The following is a 27695-nucleotide window of genomic DNA, read 5'->3' as shown; positions in this document are numbered from 1 at the left end:
AAATCTGAAATAGCTCCATAACAATTGGATACATTGTAAAACACTTCAGTTTCCCTCACCATGATCTCAGAGAACATTGAGCCCTTTTAGTGTGGCCCTGCTATTTCATGTGATAGACTCAAGTGTCATAAAACCAAAAAGAAGATGGACAAAAACCAAAACAACAACAAGAACATAAGAAATGCATGTAGACACAGAAATGATAAAGGAACAAGAGGGAGATTTAAAAAGCAACCATTTGAGTAAATCTTAAATACCAAGATGCTAACTGGGTCCACCCCCCTTCTTCTAACCCGCTTTGATCTGGCTGTTGGATGGCAGCGGTTTGCCCATGTGGATCCCCTCCATTTGTCTAAACTCTTTACTTTCATATTTCTCATAGATCTCAGGCTTCAGCTGGAAACCCTTCATCAAGGAAATAAAAAGTATAGTGGCGCTTCTCTCACGGTGTGACATTAACATCTCTGTTAATGCCAGAAGCACTGTACATGGGCTCGCGACAATAGTTTTTTTGTGCTTGAAGATTCCCTTCACTGTATTTCTCTTGTTCAGAGGCAAAGCCAAGAACCACAACTAGCCAGCCCCTCATGACTGCAGGAACAGATGACCAGTTTATGAGGAACTGAAAGACAATGATGTCTGGCTGTTTCAGGTTATAATGCTCTTGTTATGTCATCCACCCATGTCAGTTTGATCTCCTCTGCATAGCAGAAGTTCTCAACTTTCTTAACTCTCAGTAAATCCTGATGCAGAGGAGATCAAAGGACGACTTTATTCTGCCCTGGCCCAACCCTGGAACAAAACTGGAGGGGTGCTCGAGGGCACACGCCTGGTTGCTCGACTAAAGACTAAAGACACACAACACGAAGAGAGGCAGTAAGGCCCGGGTGAACTAAGTCGAGACCAAAAAGAACAATGGAGGGAGCTAAAAATACAGAAAACTACACAAGGAACTAACTGTCAAAATAAAAGCAGGAACCAAAGCAAAAGAGGGAGCAGGAATAAACTCACAGATAGCAATGACACGCAGAGAATGAGAAAACGCAGGAGGCACGTGAAATAAGAGAACAAGAATGAAGTGTTACAACCAAAAGACTATGACACTCGCTCTGTGGGTCCCCAACATTACTCACCCGGGAGAGATTTCATCATTAGATATTTGGATGCTGCTGCTGGGGCTTGATGCTTTGATTTATGGGTATTCAATTAAGCTGAGATATCCTGGCTGTGAAGGCCTTATGGCTTATGGTTGGCATTGTTTTCATGCTCTTTAGTAACGCCTCATGTCTTTTGGCTGTGACACTGTGATCATGGGGCAGATCATGTCACAGAGCATGATATTAATGTCACATGCAGGGAAGCATCTGCATGCTACCGCATGTATACCAGTGTTTTCGAAGCACATAACAGAAGGGGGCATGGTGTAGTTTTGTAACATGCCACTGAGTCATTCCTCTACCCGGAGGGCAGACATTTTCACCTTGCTCCAACAGGCAGGCTCACGTTCTGTCTCTCTGTCTACGCCTTTTTCTATGTGCATGTGTGTGTCCAGACTAGATACTGTCACAGTCATCCTATCACGCCCGCAACTGTGCATCTTAATGCTCTTCTTCTACTGCAGGCAAGTATGTGACATGCAGAAAATTAAGGTGTAAATACATGACTGTGTGTGTGGGGGGGGGGGAACCTCCCTACCTTGGGGTTGTTGTATGGGCTTGTTACAGCAACATTCCTCCACTCAGCTGCTTCTGAACAGCACATTCCACAAAGAGAGGGAGGAAGGAAAAAGAAGAGAGTGAGTATAGAATGAGGAAGGACTGGAAATGAAGAGTCAGTGAAAAAAGGAGGGGGGGGGGAGTGTGTATATGTTTGAGAGCTGTAGACGTATCTGTGGAGAAGGAGGGGTAAAGAGAGTGGAGATGCACTGGCAGAGGAAATTGGTAAAGGAAGGGAAAAGGGTCATAAAAATATCATGTGTAACTGATCCTCCCCTCCTCTCTTGTGAAATTTTGACTCCCATCTTCTCTGCATGGAGATCAGAGGTCAGGGTCAGATGCAGTGCAACCAGAGCCAGTGCTGAGAAAAGAGAGAAGGCCACAAGCTCTTTCCTAAAATATTCCTCATCATACAGCCATGAGAGAAGTCATGCACATGCGCGCACACACACAGAGTACAGTAGACCACAGTGCTCTTTGATGTGTGTTTATCTCCTCAGTCTGCTTGACCTGTTTCTAATGAACTATGCTGGGAGGAAACAGAATAATCCAGCTACACAATTACATCCTTCTGCACAGACTCACAAAGAAATCATTATTTATGTACCTTAAAACTGACACAGTATGCTTTTCCTGCTCTCCATCCCACCTGTATTCACACCTTGTGCTTGAGAGGGGCAGCCAATCAGAAGAAACATGGGTTAAAGGAAGTGGTCTTAGAGGGAAACAAGCTGATACATGATAATGAGTAAGAATTTTTTTTATAAAGAAGGACAAAGCTACCGTATGCTACAGTCACATTAGGGAAAGCAGTGGTTGGGTACCAGTTGTGGTAACTTTGTGCAATGAACTTGCAGTCTTATTGTCTTCGAAGTAGTCTTTTCGAAGGCGGGGTCAGGTGCTCTCTTTAAAGAAACCTTGTTGGGTTAAGATGGTGAAAAGCTGGAGTCAGTCTGCAATAATTTATAATTAAATGGGGTCAAGTTGGCAATTACATGCAATCTGTTTGTGATATTACAGCAGTTATCTGTGAAAAACTGGGGAAACTGTTGCCATCTACATACACAGAAATTAACATTGACTACTTACATTGAGAGTCCAGAGAGAACCTAGCAGATTTGTAAGAGAAATTCTTCCACAACCTCTGATGTAGTCGGTGCAGGGCAGCAATTTAACTCCAAAATGCTTTTATATAGGAATATAACCAGAGTACAACCAGTTAGCAACCCGACCAGCTGAGTCAAAGAGGTGCATCGTAGACAAGTTGCACTGAAAAGTGCAAACTGACTTAGCTTGACTGCAGCGTGTTAGCAATCTGTCTTCATTTATATAGTTAACCCTCACCAGTGTGTATGAGAGTCTTTTTTTTTTTTTTTTGGCTGAATATCTTTGGGTTCTACTTTCTTAGGCTCTTTAATCCCCCAAAAATGTTCAGAATTCAGTTATTGGATTAGTAGATAATGCATCTCTTAAATACAGTAACAACTATAGATTCCATTCAGGGCACAGCTAAGGGCAAGAAAGTTTGACTCAGCTCAGAAATAAAATTAAACAACGAGAGAGAAAATGTAGGAAAGAGAGAAGGACATGAAACTGGGACAGCAAAGAAAACAGTGAATATTTACTGGGATAACAAGCAAATAAGTTTAAAGACAAGAGGAACAAAAAGCAGTTTGTGTGAGGAAAGGCTTGTTGGCTCTGTGACAGCGTCCCCTCTCCTTCTCCCTCTTACTCTAGCTGAATAGATGGGTTTGTTTGTTGTCAGTGCTAGAACTAAAGGAAAACAAAGTGACTTGATTCCCCTCTGTGTTTATTGGAAGACAGTTCGTCGTGCATAAGTGTCTATTGAGTTCTCGTCCCCAGACAGCTTTATCCTGAATACCAATTTGGTTCCTCTCTTTTTTTCTCCGTTTGTCATTCGCACTTTCTCCTCAGTTTGTCAGTTACATCAAATTTAAATGAACTGGATGTTCAAATTAGAACCTCTTAGCATTATTACATAACACATACATAATACCAATCTTCTGCTATATACCATGTACTTTCAATGCTAATACATTTTCTGCTATAGTACTAATAACTGCTATTACTTTTGCTACCACAATAGTGACAATTTTACACTGTCTGCATGCCTAATTAGAATTAGAAGGCCTTTATTGTCTTTGAAAAAAAAACTTACAACAAAATTAAGATCAGCATTATCACTGCAAAAGTGAGTATGTGACAAAACACATCACCTAAACACACACACACTCAGTCACACTGGAGAATTAAATATGTGCGTGATACATGATACGTTTCTTTGTCTCTATTTCTGTCACATTTTAATCCAGATTATATATCTGACCCATTAATCTCTTAGCTGTTATAGTTGCTTCTTCCTATCTATCTATCTATCTATCTATCTATCTATCTATCTATCTATCTATCTATCTATCTATCTATCTATCTATCTATCTATCTATCTATCTATCTATCTATCTATCTATCTATCTATCTATCTATCTATCTATCTATCTATCTATCTATCTATCTATCTATCTATCTATCTATCTTAGTTTTAGGATTATTTGTTATAGTTATTCTTTCTGATTTTAGACCACGGATAGTTAGATATTGAAGGCCAATAGATTTCATTACAATACATGTATGCAAATGTATGCAAACGTTTACTGATGTCCTCTATTTTTCTAATAATGAATGTGATCACTGATTTAAGAAAGTGACAAATAAAAAAATCTTCCAACAATGTTTTTCCACCGATGTGAAGAAACAGAAATGCATGCATATATACACACTCACCTCCACTTTATTAGGTACACCTGTTATAATACAAATATCTAATTAGCCACTCATTTGGCATCAACTTAACGCATGACATAGACATATAGACATAGTCAGGACGACCTGCAAAAGTTCAAACTGTGCATTAGAATTGGGAGGAAGTTTGATTCCAGTGACTCTGAATTGTTGCTGGTGTCACATGAGCTGGTTTGAGTATTTCAGAAACTGATGATCTACTGAGTTTTTTAAATGGGGTTTATGGAGAATGGTCTAAAAGAAAGAAAAATATTCAGTGAGTGGCATTTTCTGAGAGCAGGTTATAGAGAAGGTTATAGTAATTCAAATTACCAGGACAGATCTAGAAAGGTGTATCTGTACATTCTGATAAACAGTTCCCATTAAATTAGTATTTGTTAAGTAGCGCTGACACGCAGAGTGAATTGCAATATATACCTATACTCGTAAAGTGCGAAGTATTACAATACTAAGATAGGATTGAGAAATAATTTGGTTACTAAAGTTTTAGACAAATGAAATTATGTAAAATGTACAGTAGAGTAGGACTATATCGTTCACGAAGATATAAATGTGTTTGTTTTCCCAATTAAATGTAATAATACTGATGACCTATTTAGATATATAATTATCAGAGTGTAAGAAAAAACATTTTTTATGTGAAGCAGCATATCATCGAATAAAAACAAATAATTTTTTAAAGTATCGATAAAAATTACAGCAAAACAGTAACGCCGTTTATTTAAACCTTACGTTTTTGGATCGTAATTTAGCTCACCAATGACGAATAGCGTCAAAACGACAGGCACAGATTCTATCCAATGAGAACACGCTATTGGGTGGAGCGACACCCAGTTTAGCCACTTGGATTTTAATTCCTGGTCAGCGTTAGTCAATCAGATATAAGTATATCCTGGAAGGGGCGGGCCTAATTGTTCCTTGGCTTTACCCAGTCCGGATGTTCCCCAGTAGCGAATAACGAGCAGCAGTGTGTGAATGTGGCAACCGAGGTAGACAGGGAGGGGTACATAAGCTGGCCAGACCCAGGCTCTTGTCTTTTTTCCTTTATTTTTCTTTTCTCGCATAGCCAAGTGTTTACAGTTCGTGCACCGCCGCGGTTGTGAAGTTGTTTACGGGGCAGAAAATCCGGCCGCTGCTGCTTTTCTCTGGGACTAACCGCTGTCGTTGTGAAAACAGTCCAGAAGAAAGAAAGAAGGAAAGGGAGAAACAACATGGGGCGATAATTAAAAAAAAAAGGTGTTGTGTTGTGAGCGGACGATGACTCTCTGGGAGGACCCGTGAAGCTTATTTATTTTTATTTATTCCCCTCCCTTCCTTCTTCCCTCTTTCCCTGTGTCCGCTTTTGTTTTATTATTTTGTAACATTTCCCCTACCCCCCTGCCAGTTTGGGAGATTTTTTAAAGGAAAAGGCAACAAGAAGATTGAAGAAATGGACCAAGCCGGCATCCTGAGAAAGTTTATCCAGGGGGTGAAGGCCATGAGCGAAGGGAACGATGAGAGGGGAGAGGATAACTTCGGCAGCGACTTTATGGTGGGTCAAAATTAACAGGCGCCTCCACCTAGCCTCTTGTATCCTATATCTGTCTCACATGTACCCTCTTCCCTTTATAACCTCCACCTTTTCCTCCATACTGACCCTTCATATCATACCCAGCCTCCCCCCCGTCTCCTGGTTCTCTGTGTATCCCCCAGGAGGTGAGGCAGGGGTGGCCACACTGCCCTCTTCCTTTTTCCTCCCATTTCCAGGCTTTACATGGCGGCCTAGCATTGTCTCCCATGCCACAGAAATACAGCCGATTCCGGTTTCTTTAAAAATTTTTTAAAAAGGGCAAATGATAAAGACAACATATATTATTGTCTCTCTAGCTCTTGGTTATTTATTTATTTATTTATTTTAATGACGTTGCTGGAGCAGCTTGTAGGTATATCTTTTATTGTGGCTATATGCTTGATTGAGACAGTGCAGTGATTCATTGTCCTCATAAGCACTAAATATCCACAAACCTAAGCTTGATTGCATGCTTTATTTCCTGTGGTTTTCTCTGTGTTCCAGTAATAAAAAAAATCCTGTCAACTATTTATAAAATGACTTCAATTTTAGTAGAAGTTTTAGCAGGTATCTATTGTGGTCATTGATAAATCTGGCCACTTGCAAACTTTTATTTACATTTCCAGTTTAAGGAAAGCAAATTGCAAAGAGCTCCCCATACACTGGACCCATATATTTAAAAAAAAAAAAAAAAGACCGTTTAAACAAGGGTTGTCAAACCTAAGGCTTGGAGGCCAGGCAAAGATTCCAATCAGACCCTACTACAAAGTTTGGAAGACGTGATTGAGGGTATAAATTTTGGACTTTTAACAGTATTTTCAAATGTTTTACAGCTTTATCTTTACTTCTAAAGGCACCCACATGGAGATTCAAGCTACACCAAAGATTTTAAAAATTAAATGTTTGAAAGGTTCCAGTTTTTTGTCTATTATAGAAATGTATGGTTGCTATATTTGATTATTTTTAGGTCATTTATGTGTGCAATGGATACACCTAATTGTAGCATGTAATTTTACAGGTTTTTTTCTTACAATTTAAGAGTCACGCTGACAGACAAAATTATTTTTCTATCATTCAGTTCAAACATGTAGTTAGGTCAAAGTGGGCTGTATCTGGCCCCCAATGTTAAAATGAGTTTGACATCCCTGATTTAAACTAAACCTTACAACAGCATTAGTTTTAATCTGGCAACTTTCTTACATGTGGAGAGGATCTTTTGAGATTAGAGATGCTTGCTGTTGAAGTGATTTTGATTACATATTTTGCGGTGACTGCTGACCCACAGTCCATTAGTTTGCCTTCACTACATAACTGGATGTCACTGTGTTGAAAGTCTGGACTCAAAATAGGACCAAGGCTTGTGAAATGGTTTAAAATGCCACAACAGGAATGTCACTCCTATAAAAACATTTCTGTCGTTGAGTCCACTTTAATTTAGATATGTTTAGAAATGTTCGGTGGAAATTGATTTACTATCTTAATTTACAGCAAGTTTACAGTTTAACAGGTTTAGACTTTCCTTTATGAGCAGCCTTATCATCCAGCCTAGTTTCATGTTAATCATGTTGCAGTTTGATTATGTGGGAATTAAGCTCCTCAGCACCAGAATGGTTAACTTTTTCCCCCACACACAGACTCTCCTCACTTCCCTACTTCATGCAAGCTGCTTGCTGGAGCTTGCAACATTCTTTCTTGGCCCATTTCATAACATTTTGTCCTGGCTATAAAAATGCAACTCTTTGGCACACTTTGGATCGAGGGCTCTCTTTCTCGTTCAGATTAAGTACATAACAGTTTCTATAATAAGCGAATCTGTGTCTAATTTTGTGCTCATAACTTAGCCTTCTGTCTTGTCTTTTGAGTGAGAGTTGCAGAAAACAAGGAGCTGGGAGATGTTCGGCAAAAAAAAAAAAATTAGTTCTCAGCTATGTGAGAGGCATTAAGGAAGTGCATGGTGGACGAGAGCTACGGAGCTGGAACTAGTCTGCTTTTGGCTTATTTACAGAAGATTCATTTCACCATGCATGCCCTCTTTAGATGAATTTTTACGCGGTAGACTCAGTACAGTGTCCATATGTTTGTGATTTTATTGCCTGCCCGTTTTCTCTCGCCCTTAAATTCTGTTTCTAGACTCAACTGGTTAAATGCAGGTTCTTCTTTTAGCACCACTATACTTGCCATTCATAGATTACACACGTCCACGCCTTGTCAAACTGCCTACAACAACCACACGTTGTATGGGAAGAGAACAATTTTAAAGCTTTTAAAGCGGAAAGTGTTTCTTCCTGTCAGTTTTTCCAGCAAAACACCCCACCAAGCGTTTTTAGGCTATTAAATGTGGTGTTTTTAAGAAGTTGTAGGACACTACTGACTGCTTGTCAGGCTTTAACTCTTGATTATTTGTGTGATGTCTGTGGTTTCCTTTCAAATGAACTTCATTGGCATGAAATACAATATATTTCCTGTTAGCCTTAGGCTATCGCACATGTCTCTAGACAGTCCCTTGACAATCATGCAGCTCATATAAACTTAATCGCTGGGGCATTCAAGTGCTTCCATTAAATCAATTATCCTTTATCTCGTTAGTCATGGTAATCGGGGTTATTTTTGTACATGCAAAGTTACTGAATGAGGCTTATAAAAATTGGGCTTCAAGCTAAATTTTCTTAACAGCTGGCAGCAGCTTGTGAATGTTGAGATTCAGCTAAATTATTTAGCAAACGCACCAGCTAGCAGTCAAGAAAATTTGTCCTGATTGAGCACATGTGGCTTGTGTGCCAGTGTACAGAGCATTGTTGACGCTCACAAGCCGCAGCAAACATGTAAGTAAGTGTCTTAGCCAGTTGCTGCTAGCCTGTGGCGTTGATTTCAAGTCTTGTGTGAGGCTTTCAATTGCTGGAGTCAAGCTCGCAATACCACAAGCACATGGGGTGTGCTTCACTATGAAGTGAGTCACCAGAACACCCTGACATAACACCCACTTTAACTGCCTATTGTTGTTTATATATAGAATGTGTTTTATTGACATAATTACAGGCTCTAGTGGGCCAAAGAGTCAGAGATTATACGTTTATTTCAGTAGTTGTTTTGCTGTTTGATGCAGTGGGGAAACTTCAGGTTTTTCTTCCACCTGGGACGCTAATTGGAAAGTATCGTGGGGTATCTGGCCATGTTTGACCTTATTAGAAAACTTGACAGTGAGCTGTTTCAGTGGCAGTCATATAGAGGCAGATTACATGGGATGTATGTCTGCATACTTATGAAGTGGAGGATAAAGATGTACATTGAGAATTGAATGTTTGCTCCAAGGACCTACATTATTTATAGATATGACTGAGCTCTTGAAGAGCATTTTATGTCAGCTCTGAAGTGATTCACCTTCCATCTGTCATATATAAACTATTGCAATGGTGAATACCCTACTTTTGGCTTTGTATGATGTGAAAGAAGTAGCACAGAAGCTCCACCTATCTGGTGTTCAAACCATCTGTTTGCTGAGGTAGCCAATCAGAAGACTGTTGGCTTAAAGGGAGAGGAGCCAGGTAATAAGCTGAGACCAAGTATAGGATAAACAAGTTTGGGGTTCTTTTGAGTCATGGAAAGCTACTCTACTAGAGCCCAAGGGAAAAAAAAATATGGAGGTGGAAATGAGCATGATTGGTCCATTTTAAGGTTAAGCAATGTCATCAGTAAAAGGTAGATGCATTTTTACTGTAAACACTCTTGCTTTGTAATGGTGACTTAATCCAAAAAGTACACATGCAAAAAAGGTCAAATATGTGCTGTTATTTGGACCATCTGTGCAGATGCAACAATGGCAATTGTAATTGTTTCAGAAAAAGGGGGGTTATAAGCTGTTTCTCTCAACCCACGACTTTTCAAACCAGCTATTAGTGCTTATGTAAGAGAGCCAGATTTATTTATTTATTTACTTTTTTAATAGCCTGGTCAACCAGACACGAAGGGGAGGAATTAAGATGAACCATCGAGTTTACTTAAAAAAAGAGAAAAAATATTGAAATTCATTTATTTTTTAAGTATAGGCTTTATGTGGGCATAAATTATGATTTAAAGTTTCTCTGTGCAAATTTCTGAAAAGCCTTGTTGTTAAAGTTGACCTGTTCTCATCAATTGCAGCTCAATATTTTTTTCCCTTGGCATCTACTTAAAAAGCTTTGCGTGATTCACAGCTCTAAATTAAAAAAAAAATATATATATAATATATCATTACAAACCTTTTGTGCCATATAAATGACTAAATATTTTTAAAAGCCACCTGTACCAGCTCACCGGTGCTCTTCAGCTCCACCCTTTTCTACTGAAATTGGCAGTTCTTGTGAGCTCTGTTTGGGAACACAAAGTCGTTTTCCACCTGCTTCTCCTTAGAGTTACGGACCAGACCTGATCTTCAGAGTAACAGAGACTGCAGTTGCCAGCTACAATCAAAGATGGGTGAATGGGTACGTTCAGCCATGGACGCATGTCTCTGGGGAGTCCGGCGATCAGTATCGATCAGCACAATCATCAGGCAGCCTAGCTGGTTAGCAGTGACCATTCAAAATAAGAAAGCAGGGATGTAAAGTGATCATGGAGTGGCATAGTTCTCTCATACAGATTGCAAAATGTAAAATGCCACAATGAGTCTTCAGATTTCTTTGAGCAGGTATTATTATTATTATTGCGTAGTGTGCCTAAGTAAAGTTTCTGTGTGGGAAGCAGTACTTTGGATTTTCCCAGGAATAAAATTCATTTTAACTACAATGCAGAAAAGGCTTTGAAAGAGAAATGGGAAAAAATCCCTTTAACATGTCTAACTTAATTTCACAACCCATTCACACGCTGATGACATAGACTGTAAATAAAAGATTAAAATAATGTTACCAATTGGTTAGTGAAGTCCCATGACCCATGATGGTGCCTCGTGTTTTAGTCAGTATGACCCAGAACTTGAGATTAAGCCCATAAAGTCATCAGGAAAGTGCTTACAGCTTAGAGGTCAAAAAGCAAGGAAGCATGGACCACTTTCCCATAAACGTCTGTAATTTTGGAAGTATTTTTGAAACCAGCAGATCTCCCTCTGCTGACTATTAAAAAGCAGTTATCATTGCTTTCACTTTTCAGACCTACTACCATCTTCTTTATACAATCTATGTTTGGCAGCACCTATGTTACCCATCACCTTGTACCTTAAAATTAACAAATTATTGCAACGAATATGTTGCATATATGTTAAACATATGGAAAAATGTTTTGGCTGCATAGGCTGGAGAAGATCACAGACCTGCTTTGGCCTTGCTTTAACTCAAGGCTTAATATCACACAATGCTAGCAAGCTGCTCATCTGTTGAACTAAAAGTGAATTGAAGAGCACCTTAATTTAATTTAATTAATTTAATATTTATTTATTTATTTACTTAGTTATTTATTTTACACCATGACCGCCCCCTTGACAAGGTCAGTGTTTTAGTATTCACATTTAAAATCAGATCGCTTCTGTTTTGCTGCTATGACTTGATCCTTAGATTGTAATAATCAGTCAGTTACCTGGAAATAGCTGTGTCATAAATAATGCTGTGACTAAAGTTGCATCACTGACTCACAATCTGGCGTGGTGAAATGAGCTCAACTTCTACATGGTAAGCTCTCACTGGTTTCCTGGAGACGATTTAGTTTTTATATGTAACTTCCTGTGGGCAGAGGAAGGATCCTATTTAAAGTAGTGCCTCCACTTTACTTCCTTTTTAATCAGCCAATCAAAAATTCTAATTGAAAGTATTTTTCATTTGGGTTTAAAGGGAAAGGAAGACATTTGAATGGGCTTTGCTGTGAGTAGCTTTTTTTTTTTTTTTTTCCCAAGCGCATTTACCCATTACGTGACCTCTGTACAGACAACAGTTGCACTTTGACTACACTTGGTGAGAAAGTCTGATTATAGAATATAGAGTTTAGCTCAAGGCAGGTTGATTGTCATAGAAGCTACAGGGGTTTAGCTTGTGACCTCCGTGTTATAGGGCACTGGGCCACCATGCAGCCTGATAAAACATTTAGTGAACAGTTTGATCCAAATGCCTCATGGGGTCATATGCATGGATTTTTGCAGAGCTGTCCTCGGTAACATTGCGTCTCCAAATGCTGTCAGACATCAGTTGTGCAGAATTAAACCAGAGCTTCTTACACTACTGGAAGTCTGTTAGTCTCCTCTCAGTACAAGGAAAAAGTTGAAGTGTGAGTTATGGACTGTGTTGGGGTGATATTATTTCTAAATACACTCTCATAAAAACACATGTACCTGTTTTGGGAACACTGGACTTAATTTTGTAGTCTAGACGGGGTTTAGAAATTGGAGTTCAGCCTCTCTCTGTGTGTGTTTTCTTTCCTGCAAGCAGATTACTCTGAAGGAGCACATCAAAGAAAGTGAAAAAGTGCAGACACACATGCTTCTCTATAGTGCTCATCAGGCCACAGACATTAAACGCTCAGCAAGGAGACGAAAAAAAGGAGATGTGACAATGCGTGTGTGTTTGTGTGAGTTTATGATTGTGTGTGGCAACAATTTCCAGTGTCACCGAGGGGGCTTTCCCTTATGTGAAGTGTGTATATGTCTGTTTGTGTGTGTTCGCATATTAAGTGTAGAATCTGAAAGCCTTTTTTGCTTATGTATAACCCCCACACACAAACACACAAATTCTTCAGCAGGTATTTGCACAGTGTGACTTCTTTTTGAGAGAGAGAGAGAAAACACTGGCCTGATAAGTTATATAAATGTTAACAACAAATGGCCCATCAGTCTTAACAAAGGGGTTACCTCGGTGAAAATGGCAGAAACTCTGTTTCCTTAAGGTGCCATCCTGAGACTGGCAACACTTATTCAGTCTCCACAGACTCTCCTATTAATAAAATATCCAACTGGATCCAATATCCAAGTGGGGTGGATTTTTTTTTTTAATTAATTTTTTAAAGCTAATCCACCTGGATAATTGTGTTAGGAGTATGGCTATGCTGATTGCCAGGTGTCCTGCTCAGTCTGCAAGACCTCATCCACAACTATTAGACATTAAACATTTCACTAAGTGTGTTTTGTTGAAGCCTTTGGAAGCATTTTTAATGGAGTATCTCATTATTATGGGTTGTTGTGTGGTACAGAACATCCAAGAAATTTGCTTTAGTTTTATTGAGTGAAATTCAGGTATTTTATTAGTCTGTTACGTAGCACTATTTAGTCAATATGCATGTCTCTCTGTTGCACCTGGGTTATGTATGAATACACCAAGCTAACTAGTGTTAGCTGATAAATTAGCACTCCATTTTATCCATTTAAGGTAACATCTGGCTTCTAGAAAGTGATCATTGGTGATTGTGGTGGAAACACTGGCAGGTGACATCACAATGTCTATGTCCATCTTTTATGTCGTCTGTGGCCTTAACCCAAGGTTTAAGACTGGTGTCAATATTTTAAATATTTATATATACATTTTGGGGGTTATTTGCAGCTTTTGTTTGATCAGATGATGTAGAGAAGATGGGAAATCTGGGAGAAAGCCCTGGGGGCAGACATGCAGTAAATGGCTATGGGGCCGAATCAAAGCCAGGCCTCAACTTTATGGCATGTGGGTTGCCTACTCAACCCTGTGTGATAAAATGCTTTTCTTCCTTTTTTAAAAATTTGTTGAATACCAAAATATATTATTTTTCTCCTGGAAAACTTTTGGAAGTGAGGCCATTAACCAGTCTCCTTTTTGTACCAGTCTACTGCCGGTTCAATGTAGAGTCTGCTGGGCTCCATCATGTAGGTACAGATAATTTTAAATGGTCTTTCTACCATTTATAGCAGAAAAGAATGAGTGATACAACTGGTTTATCTTATCAGGTGCTACTTTCCGATGCTGTTGTTTACGACGGCTGTTTAGCAGTGGTTTCTTAAACTTGCGTAAAAGAGCTTCTTTGTTATTTGACATGTGGTCTGTTTTTTGCTTTGATTATATTGTCAAAAGGCATTTTTTTTGCCAATGTTGTCTCACCATTAACTGATAACCTGACTTGATTACCTTATAGATATGTCTACACAATCCAGTACACATATTCTCTGCCAAAGCCAAGGCAATTTTCTTTTAATCCACAGAGTGCATGTACACTGTAAATCCCAAGTTTAGAGAACTCAGAAATTAAGGAAGCTGATTATTTTTTTAAGTTTTACAATCTTAATGTTAATACTGAAACAATCATTCATTACAATAAAATTTTATTTATATAGCACATTTAAAAAACCACAGGTATGCCAAAGTGCTTCACAGAATGAGTTAAGAGCAATAATAAATACAAATATAAAGCACAAAATGCAAATAAAATATACTAACAGGCGGGTGACATAACTAACCAATAATACACCAGGCATAGTAGGCACTAGTGAAGTCCACACACAATGCTGAAGGTTAAAACATTACTCTTGCATTAGAAATACAAGTGAGTGATTACTTGGGCTTGAGCATCAGCCATGCAAATTCTCCACCAAGATCGCTAACCCAACTGTCCTGTGTCGCTTATAGTGTTACAGCTGTGCTATTTTAACTTGAATATAAATAAAATGCCACTGGAGCAACTGAGCTGTAAACATAATAATTATAGCACAGCACTGAATGACAGAACATGCATAATATTTTAAGTCCACAACTGGCTACTGCAAATCTACAACTGCACACTGGTGTTTATTTTTAATGAACAAATAGTTGAAAATATTAAATAATTAAAAGTTACAGGTACTTGGAGAGAAATGTCACAAAAATCTCAAATATTTAAGTAATCATTTAACAATATTGTAAAAAAGGTAATTAACACATTTAAATTGATTTGTTTGCACTTTCTTGGTAAGAAGTTTTCAAATGGCTGCTGTAAATTAACTTTTATAAGCCTGTTTGTGCGAATGGGTCAAAGAGGGTTACACAGCAGGGGTCTGCTGCTGTTTTTGTCTGTGTGGCAATCGCCATCAGCCCGCCTTATGTTACTACAACAAGAAACAAGACTTCCCAATTTCTTGTCGTGTCACAAGCCTCCTTCGTTCTCAACCGCCCTTTTTCCGTGGCTTAACCCAAAAAAGAGCCTTTTGCCTCTAAGCTGGGTGTTTCTCAGAAGATGTAACGCAATATTTTTGCTGTGTGTGTGTGTGTGTGTGTGTGTGTGTGTGTGTGTGTGTGTATAAAAGCTAGCTTACCCACCAACAACCCAGAACATCTTAAATGATCAAGATAAGGGACCAACACAGTGAAATACTCAGGAAATGATGACCTGTGTGTGCAATGTGTGACTAACGTGAAAGGAAATGGGGACGAGTCTTATCGTTCATAGCACCTCACCCACATTCGTTTACCTGCACTCACACCTATCCTGCTTCTGCCCTGCTGATGTATAGTGTGTTATGGAAGAAAATAATCCTGCATTTCATTATCGTTATTAATATCATATCCAAAATGTCATCTTAATCCACAGAATCGCACAGCAAAGTGCAGATTTGGTCAGCAGCTTGACCTTTAATATAGAGAGTGAATACAGTATCTGAGCAGGGAGCTGATTAATACGTGCACATAGGCACCAAGCACACACGAAACACACAATGAGCCCCTGTCCCAGATGATTGGGATTATGAGGTCTGTTCACATCTGCTTCCTGCTGTAAGCTTTGATCCAGGGTGGGAAACTACCAACAAGCCGATACCGGTAAATGCAAACCATTTATGCGTGCATGTGGTTGTGTTTGGACTCTACAAATGTACCTGATCTCATTGCTTTTTGGTGTGAATTATTTCATTATCACTTTCCTTCACAATGATGTGGGGTTTTTTTTTTCTTTTAATTTTTTATTATCTAATAATCTTAAGAATTTGGTTAAATTTCAGATTACTTTTAGAGAAACAGAATAGATTAAAGGCAGAGGAGAGGTCATGCTGATAATTAAGTTCACTCTCACTCAGCTTCAGACCCTAATATGGTCATATATGTCAGGCACAAAACTGTGGCTGTGAGCACAAAGCCCCACCCATCTCCTGTTCAAATCTTGTTTGTGAGGGGCAGCCAATAAGAAGAAAGGATGGAGGAGCTAAAAGACCCTGTTCAGGACAGAATATGAGCTGAGGGGGCCATTAAGTGTTCATTTTGAATACACTTAACCAAGAGCTGAAAGTTGTAATTTAACCATTCTGTTCATTCTGTTTTTTCCTTTAATTACATATTTATTGAAGGTTTGTCTCCCAGGGTTTTTTTTGCCATTAAAATGTGCATGAACCAGCTAAACATCTAAACACTTGTTCAGGAAATCTTTCTACATTCAAAAGTTGTCTTTCGACTATTTAATTTTCCACTTCCTTCATTGGGTTGTCCAACTGTATTCCAGTCTTTTTTCCTTCCGCTTCTGCTTTTATTTTGTTTGGTCACTTTTGTTTTGTCTTTTGACATCACAAAGCCACTAACACGGTGACTCATTAAATTGGAGGAAGAAGTGTGAGTTTGTTTTGGTGCATGTCTGTCTACAATGATCTCTGTACTGTACATGCATGGGTGGCATTCGCGGTCCCAAAGGAAGTGGGCACTCAGGAGTAATGGTGGTTTTAAATGTGTGCTCAGTTCAGCACAGGTGCTTCCCGCAGTCCATTTCAATCATTTTAACTGCATGTACAAGTTAGAATCGCATATATGGTTACAAAATATTTACTTGAGATTCCTTTAACATTACATGATGCTTGTGCATCGTCATGATGGACCTTTGCAAAAGCACGGTATACCCCACTTATTCAGTCAGATACATTAGAACTGAAAATGAAAGTGTGACAGGAAAAAAGGAAGGCCCAATGGCAACTGAAAAAAATCATTCTGCTTTGTGTCACTAAAAGTCACTCTTGTCGCACCACTGTTTTTCATTGTGTGATTGTTTATGCACTGATTCTGTCAGTGCTCCACTGACCTATATTGGCCAGTTGCCTTCAAGTGTAAATGAGTGCACTGTGCATATGAGCGCGTATGTTGAACTTGGTTTCTCATGCTAAGTTGTTTGACGTTATCTTTGTTGAGATCTTTGACATTGAGGTCCGAACCCCTGACTCATTCCAGTGCTCAGGGTGTGGTTTGATGTTATTTCCTCTGTTAATGAGCATGATTTATAAGCTCTGTTTAACTATACAACTAATAGCAGGGACCTGACATGCTCACTTATTCTCTGAAAGCTGAGTTTTTATTACTTTGACTGCAAAACATCCACAGAAATTCAGTTACAGTGGTCCCTTGTTTATCGCGGGAGTTGCGTTCTAAAACTAACCCACGATATGTGAAATCCGCAAAGTAGCCAACTTTATTTTTTACAATTATTATAGATGTTTTAAGACTGTAAAGCCCCTCACTACACACTTTATATGCTTTTCTCAGACAGGCATGAACATTTTCACACTTTTCTCTCTTGTATAATCAAACCAAAGGCACCCGCAGGTGCCTTCTGACTGTGCAAAACGGTTCATTGACATTGTTGTGTTTGTTGGGGAGAAAACTTACAAACATACAGTACAGCACTTCAGAGTCACACTGCGATCAAAGATTTATGTAAATTTGACAAGCCTAATGCATTCTGTACTGTACAGGAGACACGGAACAAGATTGATTGATTGATTGATTGATAATGGTCTTAAAAAAAAATTGTGTAAACCCCCACGAAAGGTGAACCGCGTTATAGCGAGGGACCACTGTATTTAGTTTTAAGTAGCAGCTGAATAGTTAGGTGATGTGGTTTTTGCTGCCATTCCCCATTATTAATATGGGAAATGGTGACAACTAGTATTTTGGCTTTTGAAATGTTGTTTTAATCTACTTATTTTCCTCTGTGAATTGCCTAGAGCAGGGGTCAGCAACCTTTAACACCCAAAGAGCCATTTGGACCCAGTTTCCACGCAAAAGAAAACACTGGAGCCACAAATACTTTTTGACATCTAAAATGAAGATAACACTGTATATATTGTTTTTTTTTTACCTTTATGCTTTGTGTGAACAACTAAGGTGTGTTGCTTATGAAATGAAGTGCTACAGAGAAAATTAAATTTTATTTATGTAATTAACACATTTTGAACTCTTTAAGAAATATAACAAAAGGAAAGACACCCAGCAGAACTAAAATGATCCATGTAGCAAACAAAAACTGTTGTGAGCCGTTGTGGTACACTGGCTTCCGCGAGTGTGGCGCTTATTTTGAGCGATGAAAAAATAATAGAATATAATTTTTTTTTTTCAAGTTAAAAAAGAACTAACATAAGTAAAATACACTTCAGCTAAATACTTCTAATTTATTTTCCCAAACCACGCGGAGCCGCACTATAAGGACTAAAGAGCCGTATGCGGCTCCGGAGTCGCAGGTTGCCGACCCCTGGCCTAGAGTATAAAATGTTAAAAAATACCAATAGATAGTTTCTGAGATAAAGGTGGTGGTTGAATAAGCCTATTTGAGCTTTTTAAAACAAAAGCTGTATATTGTCAATTTTAAGACGATGAAACCAGGGAATAGATGTTTTTGCCTTTGAAATGAAGAAATTGTTATATCTGATCAACCACACAGTTAATAATTTAATTGTTGCAGTTTTGAAATGAGCTCATCTCATAGTAGCATAACAAACAGAAATTGGTTCTGGGTCTGAAAAGTGAAACCAGCACTGAAGTCATCCTTTTAATGGTGACTCCTGTGCTTGGAAAAAGACTGCTGATTACTTGATGCGCTCATTCACTAATTTCAAGTAATGCTGAATACAACATAATGGCCACTGTGTAAATTATAGTCACTCAAGGAATAAGGGGGGCTGTCCAGAGTATGCTTGTTGGCTAATGACTTGTCAGTCACAAATCTTTAGACAGTGAGCTTGCAGCTTCTCAGCCATTCATCTGGTTTGAAAATGGCAACGGCAAAAATACTTATCTTGACAAGGTTTGTTTAAAAAAAAAAAAAAAAAAAATCAACAAAAAAAAATCAATACTCTTATACTAATCAATACTAACAAATTAATAAAGGATTAGACACTCATTTGTAACTGTGTCAACAGTGCCGTCTTTGCCTCCCACAGTAGATGCACAACACATAGTAGCACTGCAGATAGGCAGCCACTCCCCTCACTTCCAGCTGAAGTTGTCATTTTCAACACTAAACATCTCAATGTGAGATATTTTGAGAAGCCAGCAAAGGTCTTATCTCAACAACAGTGAAATAAACGTTAACCAGCCATTTAACAGTTAACAGCAACCTGATAGCCACATTAGCCTTTTTGTTAAGTTGTCATTAAGGTAGCAGCTAGCAGCTGTGGCTAATAATGATTGATAATGTTCATGTTGGACATGAGTAGCAAACATTATAATTACTGCTGCTTTTTTATTAATGTAGTGTTAACAGAATAATGGGCACTTCAAGTCCTTGAAACGAGGAACCAAAGCTATGTAAAGCGCGTGTTCTCAACAATATTAATAGGTCGCAGGTTGTTGCAATCCACTTGGCACTGTGTCAGTCAATATGTCCGAGGTAGACTTACTGATGCTCCGTGAGTGGCTGGTTGCAAGCTGGGTGACGCGTTAGCCAAAGTGCTAGCAGCATCCCCGGCTAACCTATACATCGTGTCAATGTGATATTTTAAGCTGGAAGTGCTTCGGTGAAAAGAAAATTCCTTCCTGCACAATGTGCATAATACTTTGTCGGTCAACTGTTCCGTCTTGTTATTTTTTTTTTTTAATGCTCAAATTTCCCATAGAGAGGGCAGGGCTCTAGACTAACTTTTTGCCATGGGCGTACCGGTACGGCACAAGTTAGGCGTACACAAATGCAGAGACAAAACCTGCAGCTCAGAATCAGCGCAAAAAGACGTAATCACAGCGTGGACCGGACGCATCAGGATCGCTAAGCTCCGACAGCGTGTCCGTCTACGGGCCGTCGGTTGAGAAAGCCGAGAAAGACAAAGCTGATTCTGATGCGTCGGTCCTCTGTGTTTACGTCTTTGTGTGGAATCCGTGTACCTGCTCTCATTTGCTGTTTGGTTGTTGTTGAAATGGTTTTGTGAGCTTTAATCTGAGAATCTGGCGTTTCTGGCAAAACACAGTTATGTTTAAAAGTCGATTCAGGATTTAATGAATTGATATCGCTTTATTCAAGCTACTCACCTCCCACTTCCACCTGCACTTTCAATTGGACCAAGGCCAATCAGAGAGTTCCCGCCCCTGACTATCTCAGATTGGTTTAGTCCACAATAGGGGCATAATGTGTGTCTGTTGTTGACCACAGGGAATGTTGCAGATTTTTTTTTTTTTTTTTTTTGCTACCCGAACAGTTGGTCGCACAGGTGCAACCAAATATTTTTTATTTTTTTTTAGTCGCACCACTGAAAAATTTGGTCGCATTTGCGACCAAATTGGTCGCACTCTAGAGCCCTGGAGGGCCAATATGCGTTTATCCTCCTTCAAATTGAGTTGATTGGTTCAGCTGCCCGTCACTACTAGATCAACTGCCCATTTGCGCATGTGGAAAGGTAACTCTACTTGGACAAACTGCCCGAAATGCGTTGACAGAAACATTTCAGGAATTTTGAGTCATTCTGCACCCAAGATGCGCCAATACCGTGAAAAGTTTTTTGTATCGAGTTAATCGTGATGACGGCTTAATCCGCGTTAAAGTGTTAATTTTGACAGCACTATTATTAACATGAAAAAAAGTTGGGGCAAAACTCACAAAGTGTTTTCTATTCATTTTTTTTTTTTTTATTCAAAGAAAAACTTGAATATAAAAGCTTGTTTAATAAAACATCAACATGCTGTTTTATATTAGGGGTTGGCTTTTAGCTTCGGCTAAAGCCATTAGCTTAGTAATGATCTTCTTGGTAAGAAAGTCAGTGAGACGGAGACGGTATATTTTCACAAAATGTCAAGCTGTTCCTTTAATATTTCTGCGGTTGTTGCTTTGTCTTAGCCACATCTTTCTTTATAACTGAATATGACTTTGCACTTGTGCAGCCTTTTACTGATCGGGGACATTAATGCCACAGTGAAAGAAAGGCAGAGCACACAGATCAGGCTGATTGAATTGTCTGAGTGAGGGAAGCACAGCAACAAACTCACACAGACCCTTTTAGTCTCCATGCTGTAGCAGTGCATCTTTTCCCTGCATGCTCGCAACGCGGGAGATGGAGTTTTCTGAGAACACTGTGAGGAGTGACCTATTTTGGCGTGTGTGTATGTGTGTCTGCATGGAAGGTGACCGTCAGTGCTGCCTCTCTGCCAGTAGCGCTCAATAACCGCATTTCCTGGCCACACACATTCAAAAACCTTCTCCCCTTTGCTGTAGCAGGAAGAGCTTATTTTCTGCCAGTCAGCTGAAGAAGAGTTGAAGAAACAGAATGTGCTTGCCTCTATGTACAGTGGGGCAAAAAAGTATTTAGTCAGCCACCGATTGTGCAAGTTCCCCCACTTAAAATGATGACAGAGGTCAGTAATTTGCACCAGAGGTACACTTCAACTGTGAGAGACAGAATGTGAAAAAAATATCCATGAATCCACATGGTAGGATTTGTAAAGAATTTATTCGTAAATCAGGGTGGAAAATAAGTATTTGGTCAATAACAAAAATACAACTCAATACTTTGTAACATAACCTTTGTTGGCAATAACAGAGGTCAAACATTTACTATAGGTCTTTACCAGGTTTGCACACACAGTAGCTGGTATTTTGGCCCATTCCTCCATGCAGATCTTCTCGAGAGCAGTGATGTTTTGGGGCTGTCGCCGAGCAACACGGACTTTCAACTCCCGCCACAGATTTTCTATGGGGTTGAGGTCTGGAGACTGGCTAGGCCACTCCAGGACTTTCAAATGCTTCTTACGGAGCCACTCCTTTGTTGCCCGGGCGGTGTGTTTTGGATCATTGTCATGTTGGAAGACCCAGCCTCGTTTCATCTTCAAAGTTCTCACTGATGGAAGGAGGTTTTGGCTCAAAATCTCACGATACATGGCCCCATTCATTCTGTCCTTAACACGGATCAGTCGTCCTGTCCCCTCGGCAGAAAAACAGCCCCATAGCATGATGTTTCCACCCCCATGCTTCACAGTAGGTATGGTGTTCTTGGGATGCAACTCAGTATTCTTCTTCCTCCAAACACGACGAGTTGAGTTTATACCAAAAAGTTCTACTTTGGTTTCATCTGACCACATGACATTCTCCCAATCCTCTGCTGTATCATCCATGTGCCCTCTGGCAAACTTCAGACGGGCCTGGACATGCACTGGCTTCAGCAGCGGAACACGTCTGGCACTGCGGGATTTGATTCCCTGCCGTTGTAGTGTGTTACTGATGGTGACCTTTGTTACTTTGGTCCCAGCTCTCTGCAGGTCATTCACCAGGTCCCCCCGTGTGGTTCTGGGATCTTTGCTCACCGTTCTCATGATCATTTTGACCCCACGGGATGAGATCTTGCGTGGAGCCCCAGATCGAGGGAGATTATCAGTGGTCTTGTATGTCTTCCATTTTCTGATGATTGCTCCCACAGTTGATTTTTTCACACCAAGCTGCTTGCCTATTGTAGATTCACTCTTCCCAGTCTGGTGCAGGTCTACAATACTTTTCCTGGTGTCCTTCGAAAGCTCTTTGGTCTTGGCCATGGCGGAGTTTGGAGTCTGACTGTTTGAGGCTGTGGACAGGTGTCTTTTATACAGATGATGAGTTCAAACAGGTGCCATTCATACAGGTAACGAGTGGGGGACAGAAAAGCTTCTTACAGAAGACGTTACAGGTCTGTGAGAGCCAGAGATTTTCCTTGTTTGAGGTGACCAAATACCGTATTTCCCAGACTACAAAGCGCACCTAAATATTAGCCGCACAAGCTAAAATCAGGGGAAAATCCTGTTTTGAACATACATTAGCCGCACCTGACCAAAAGCCGCAGGTGTTTCAATGTTGACTTATCATATGTAAGAGAATGCACAAACGGAATTGTCAGGAAAGAGATGGCTGTTTGGAGACATCACTTTTATTAATATTTTGAAAAACAAGTTATGGGTACATATTTGCACATGTAGTACATAACAATAACCTACAGCACACCAGAACAATAGATTCGGCCTACCTTTTAGGCTCAGGTGCAGTGACACAGCTTTAACAAGAAGAAAAGTCAGTCATTCACCACCATCTTTCTCTTCTTCCTGCGCACTAAAACCACCAAAGTCCTCTTCTCCAGTGTCGGATACAAACAGGCTCATGATGGCTTCGTCATCCACTCTTCTTCTCTCCTTCGTTGTCACTTTCAAAACCAAAGAAATCCTCATTGTCAGTGTCAGAGTCGAACACCCTCAGAAGGGCCGTGGCGGTGTCCTCCTCTCCATCGCGCTACTTCGTACGGCACTACGTTGCCTGGCGGACGGACATGTGACTAACATACCACTCTTGAACCCCGATCCTTCCGCCAGGCAACGTAGTGCCGTACAACAGCGGAACACACAAAACAAATCGTCTTACGATATCACAAAAATCATGGAAAATCCATAGAAAAGCCGCACCTGACTAAAAGCCGCAGGGTTCAAAGCTTGTGCAAAAAGTAGCGGCTTATAGCCCGACATTTACGGTACTTATTTTCCACCCTAATTTACGAATAAATTCTTTACAAATCCTACCATGTGAATTCATGGATTTTTTTTTTTCACATTCTGTCTCTCACAGTTGAAGTGTACCTCTGGTGCAAATTACTGACCTCTGTCATCATTTTAAGTGGGGGAACTTGCACAATCGGTGGCTGACTAAATACTTTTTTGCCCCACTGTATGTGTGTGAATTATTCAGTGTACCAGGGAAGTACATTGATGCTGACTTGTTCAGCCAGGAAACAGAAAGTAGGTTAGATCCACTAACAACTACATCTAAAGCACTCTTTCCGTCTCAATCATGATCTCTGTTGGCATTTTTTTAAAAAACATCATTTTCTTAATATTTATACTTCCTCAGTCTGCTTCTCATCCCAGTAACTGCCCTGGCATCTTTAAGCCATTTAGGCCAAGTCATTGTGAAGAAATGTGTCTCTGAGCACATGTGATTCAGTCACACCCTCAAGAGGGTCTGTGAAGTCAGCCCTGGGCTGCTGGGGGCACCGCCCTGCGTGTGCATGGCAGTGGAAGTCAAGCGTTCACAGGAAATTGGCCAGCTCATTCACACTGTTTAACTTCTCAGACTGATGGGAAATAAGAAAGTGATAGAAACGGACATTACCGGTAACAGAAGGTAGAAACAGAGTACGTAAGGAAACTGAGCAACGGGAGACATGTGAATGCTGGGAAAACTAGAAAAATGAGTAGTATGGTAACAATGATAAATGTGCAAAAAAAGAAAAAAAAACATTTATTGCTCTGAAGTTTATTTTATTGCACCAAAAGAACATGATAAAATGGAGGAAATTGGAGCAATTCGACAGTTGTCTTCAAATAAATGCTAATGAGCTTTTGTTAGGTAAGGTTTCAAGATACATCCATTTGCAGTCAGAGCCACAACCATCCAGTGGTTTCAATGTGGTCTTGCCTAGAAATTGTTCATATTACTCACATGTATTCTGCCTGTGGTTTTCTTTCCTGTATAAGTGGTTTGGGGGGGATAATTTATTTTTTGGTGGTTAGGGCCATAAGTGTGTGGACACTGACGCAATTTTTGCCTCTGTACACCACCACAGTAAATTTAAAATGAAACAATAAACATGTGATTAGAGTGCAAACTAATAACTTCGATTCAAGAGGTGCAATTACTGTTTAATTACTTTGAAATGCAGCTGAATTGCCCCATTTGCAGTGCTCTTTTCTCATGTGACTGATCTACATCATTTCTTAACAGATGTGCTTCATCCCCAATTAGTTTAACAAACAACAATGTGGCACTTCAAGGCCAGAGGTGCTTTTCTAACTGTAAACCAAAGTACATCAGATGTTCTGTTGTTGGCTGCAAGAGGAAACACACGTTTCCATGCATCTCGAGCTTTTGAGAAGTCTGCCATGAAAAATAACAGTAGTAATCCCACTAAAGTAGATTGCTATAAAATTACTGTTAGCTTTGGCCGGAGTTGTGCATAAACCCGAGTGTCAGTTATAGAAACCATTAAACATGCACTGAGTGTGGGTTACTATGTTACTTGTGCATGCACCGCTTCTCAGTTTCATTAGGATCAAATTAGAAGCTTTTGAGTAATCTTGACAAATGCAACCCAGCTTGTGAACGATGATGAAGCATGTACTGTCAAAACGTAGCCTCGCTTTCTTCTGCTTCGAACATCTGCAGGTGAAGGTTTTGCTAGCTGGCACCTCTTGGTGAGTGGCGCCTAAACAATCAGAGCACGTAAATGTCATAGTAGGTGATCAATTTATTTTAATTTTTTTTTTTTTTTTTTAAGAAAAAGGCAGAAGCTAAAACAGAAATGTATTGAAAGCATTACGTGATTTTAAAATTTCAACTTTGTACACGAGAATGATGTGATGACTTTAAGGGTGTGAAAACCACAGGACCTGTCACAAGTTTTTCCGAGAACACAGCAGTTTCCTGTGGTGTTGGGTACCTGTGTTTTTCATTGTGCTGACATCTTTCCTGAGGGTAGAAGAGTTATAGGCAGTTGTATTTCTTGGTTTAAAATTGCCACCAGTCATTGTTGTGATCAGCTGGGACGAAATCAGTACAGAACTGCTGAAACTCTTAAGTTTGCATGAAGTTTATTTAACAGCTGATTCATTTTAAGGGATATATCAAATAGCGCTGAATCCTGGTTCTCATTTCTTTAAATGTGGTAGTAAATGGATTATTCTCTGTTGAATTTATATTTATTACTGTTACAATAAATCAAAATTCTCTTTATTTATTTTTTCCTGCTTAATTTCTCCCACCCAGAGGTGCTCTTTGGCAGAAACGATACATCCACCGTCTGCTAGATAACAAACAAGACTTGAATAGAGGAGTGCACTTGAATCCCAATAGAAACAGGGATATTTACTTTTCTTCGCCCCCACCTTCTCCATTCAGAACAGACGCTAGTATGAAGCGACGGAGTACAACGGGAGCTTGTGAATAAACGTCGGACACAACAATAAAAGAACCCATTAGCTTAGTTATCATGAGCCTCTTGAAAGCCTCGACTCTCTCCTTGTCCTTTGCTTCCCCTTTCTCCCCCCATCTTTTCCTGCTGCCTCCGCTTTCTTTTTATATTTGACCTCAGATCACTTTTTCTCCTTTATCTGAAATACGCAAGCTCTGATCTCCTCTTTTTTTCACTCGAATTTTCTTACACTTCACTTCTCTTGTTAGTTTGTTTTATAAACGTCACACTCTTCAATTCTTCAGACATTGAAATTATTTGTGAGAGGACACACATGCTTTGGTGTATCTCTGTGTTTTATGTAAGAATAATTGGAAATAAAATTTAGGACAAGGAAAGGTAAAGCAGTATTTTTTTTGTTAATCTGTAATGATACTGAGTGATAAATGACAGTGAAAGAAACATGCTTAGTTTGAACGACAAAAGAAATATGTAAACGGTGCAAACACATATCTCTCACAGTAAACATAAATCATGGAGAGTTATGGCTGTTTTGAAATTTCCTAAACTGCCACATCTGTAGTTTATGTGTAAAAGAAACAAAAAGCTCAAGAGTTGTTTTGTTTTTGTTTTTTTCAGCTTACTCCGTTTTCTGAGCTTAAATATTTTGCACAAATTGCCTTTTGATTGAAATTGATTGAAACAATAATCATATGATTTTATGAGTGTCTCACATCATTGGTGGAAGAAGTTTGGCTCACGCTTTTTTACTGTGTTGTAGTTCATTGAGGTTTACAGCCATTTATTTATGCACAGCTCTCTTAAGGTCCCACCACAGCATTTCAGTCAGGTTGAAGTCTTGACTTTGACTGGACCATTGAAACATCCTGATTCTTTTCTTCGTCAGCCGTTCTGTTGTAGATTTGTTGATGTGCTTGAGAACGTTGTCCTGTGGCATGATACAATCTTGATTTAAGCTTTAGCTTTTGAACTGGTGTTCTCAGTCTAGACTCTAGAATAGTTTACAGAGGAGTTCACGGTCGACAGTGTGACTGCGAGGTGCGCACGTCCTGTGGCTGGAAAAATAAGCCCAAATCATCTCCCCTCCACCGCCGTGCTCTATAGTTGGTATGAGTTGTTTGTGCAGATATGCTGTTTGGTTTTTACCAAACATGGTGCTGCGCAGTATGACCAAACATCTCCACTTTGGTCTGGTCTGTAAAAGGTCATTGTTCCAGGAGTCTTGTGGTTTGTTCAGATGCAACTTTGCAAACCTAAACTGTGTTGCTATGTTTCGTTTTGTTTTTATAATAAGAAGAGACTTCCCCTTTTCAACCCTTCCGAACAAGCTATTCTTGTTCAAGCTGTTTTTAATTATACTGGGGTGAACGTCAACATTTAACAAGCTAATCGAGGCCTGCAGAGTGTGAGTGTGAGATGTAGCACTTGGGGCTTTTTGTTTGTTTGTTTTGTTTTTTCCAATTTCTCTGAGCATTGTCTAATCTTGTGGGGAATTTTCTGGAACATCTCCTCCTAAGAAGATTGTGGCAAGATGTTAACCCACCAGAAT

General features: G+C 39.6%; 1 protein-coding gene across 7 annotated transcripts in view; it reads left to right on the top strand.

Moving 5' to 3' along the window:
* Positions 1–5481: 5481 nt before the first annotated feature.
* Positions 5482–27695, top strand: part of LOC113009220 (protein tyrosine phosphatase non-receptor type 12) — a 54329-nt gene continuing 32115 nt past the window's right edge. For 6 of the 7 annotated variants that reach the window (XM_026147412.2, XM_080292079.1, XM_026147411.2 and 3 more), the window contains exon 1: positions 5482–6066. In XM_026147412.2, coding sequence (XP_026003197.1) covers positions 5965–6066 — 102 coding nt within the window. In that variant the 5' untranslated portion in view covers positions 5482–5964. The remainder of the gene's footprint in view (positions 6067–27695) is intronic. The other variant, XM_080292077.1, reaches the window with a different exon arrangement.

Source organism: Astatotilapia calliptera, chromosome 17 (assembly GCF_964374335.1).
Source record: "Astatotilapia calliptera chromosome 17, fAstCal68.1, whole genome shotgun sequence".
NCBI lineage: Eukaryota > Metazoa > Chordata > Actinopteri > Cichliformes > Cichlidae > Astatotilapia > Astatotilapia calliptera.
The sequence above is the reverse complement of the archived record's forward strand: the minus strand, read 5'-3'. Positions and strand labels throughout refer to the sequence as shown.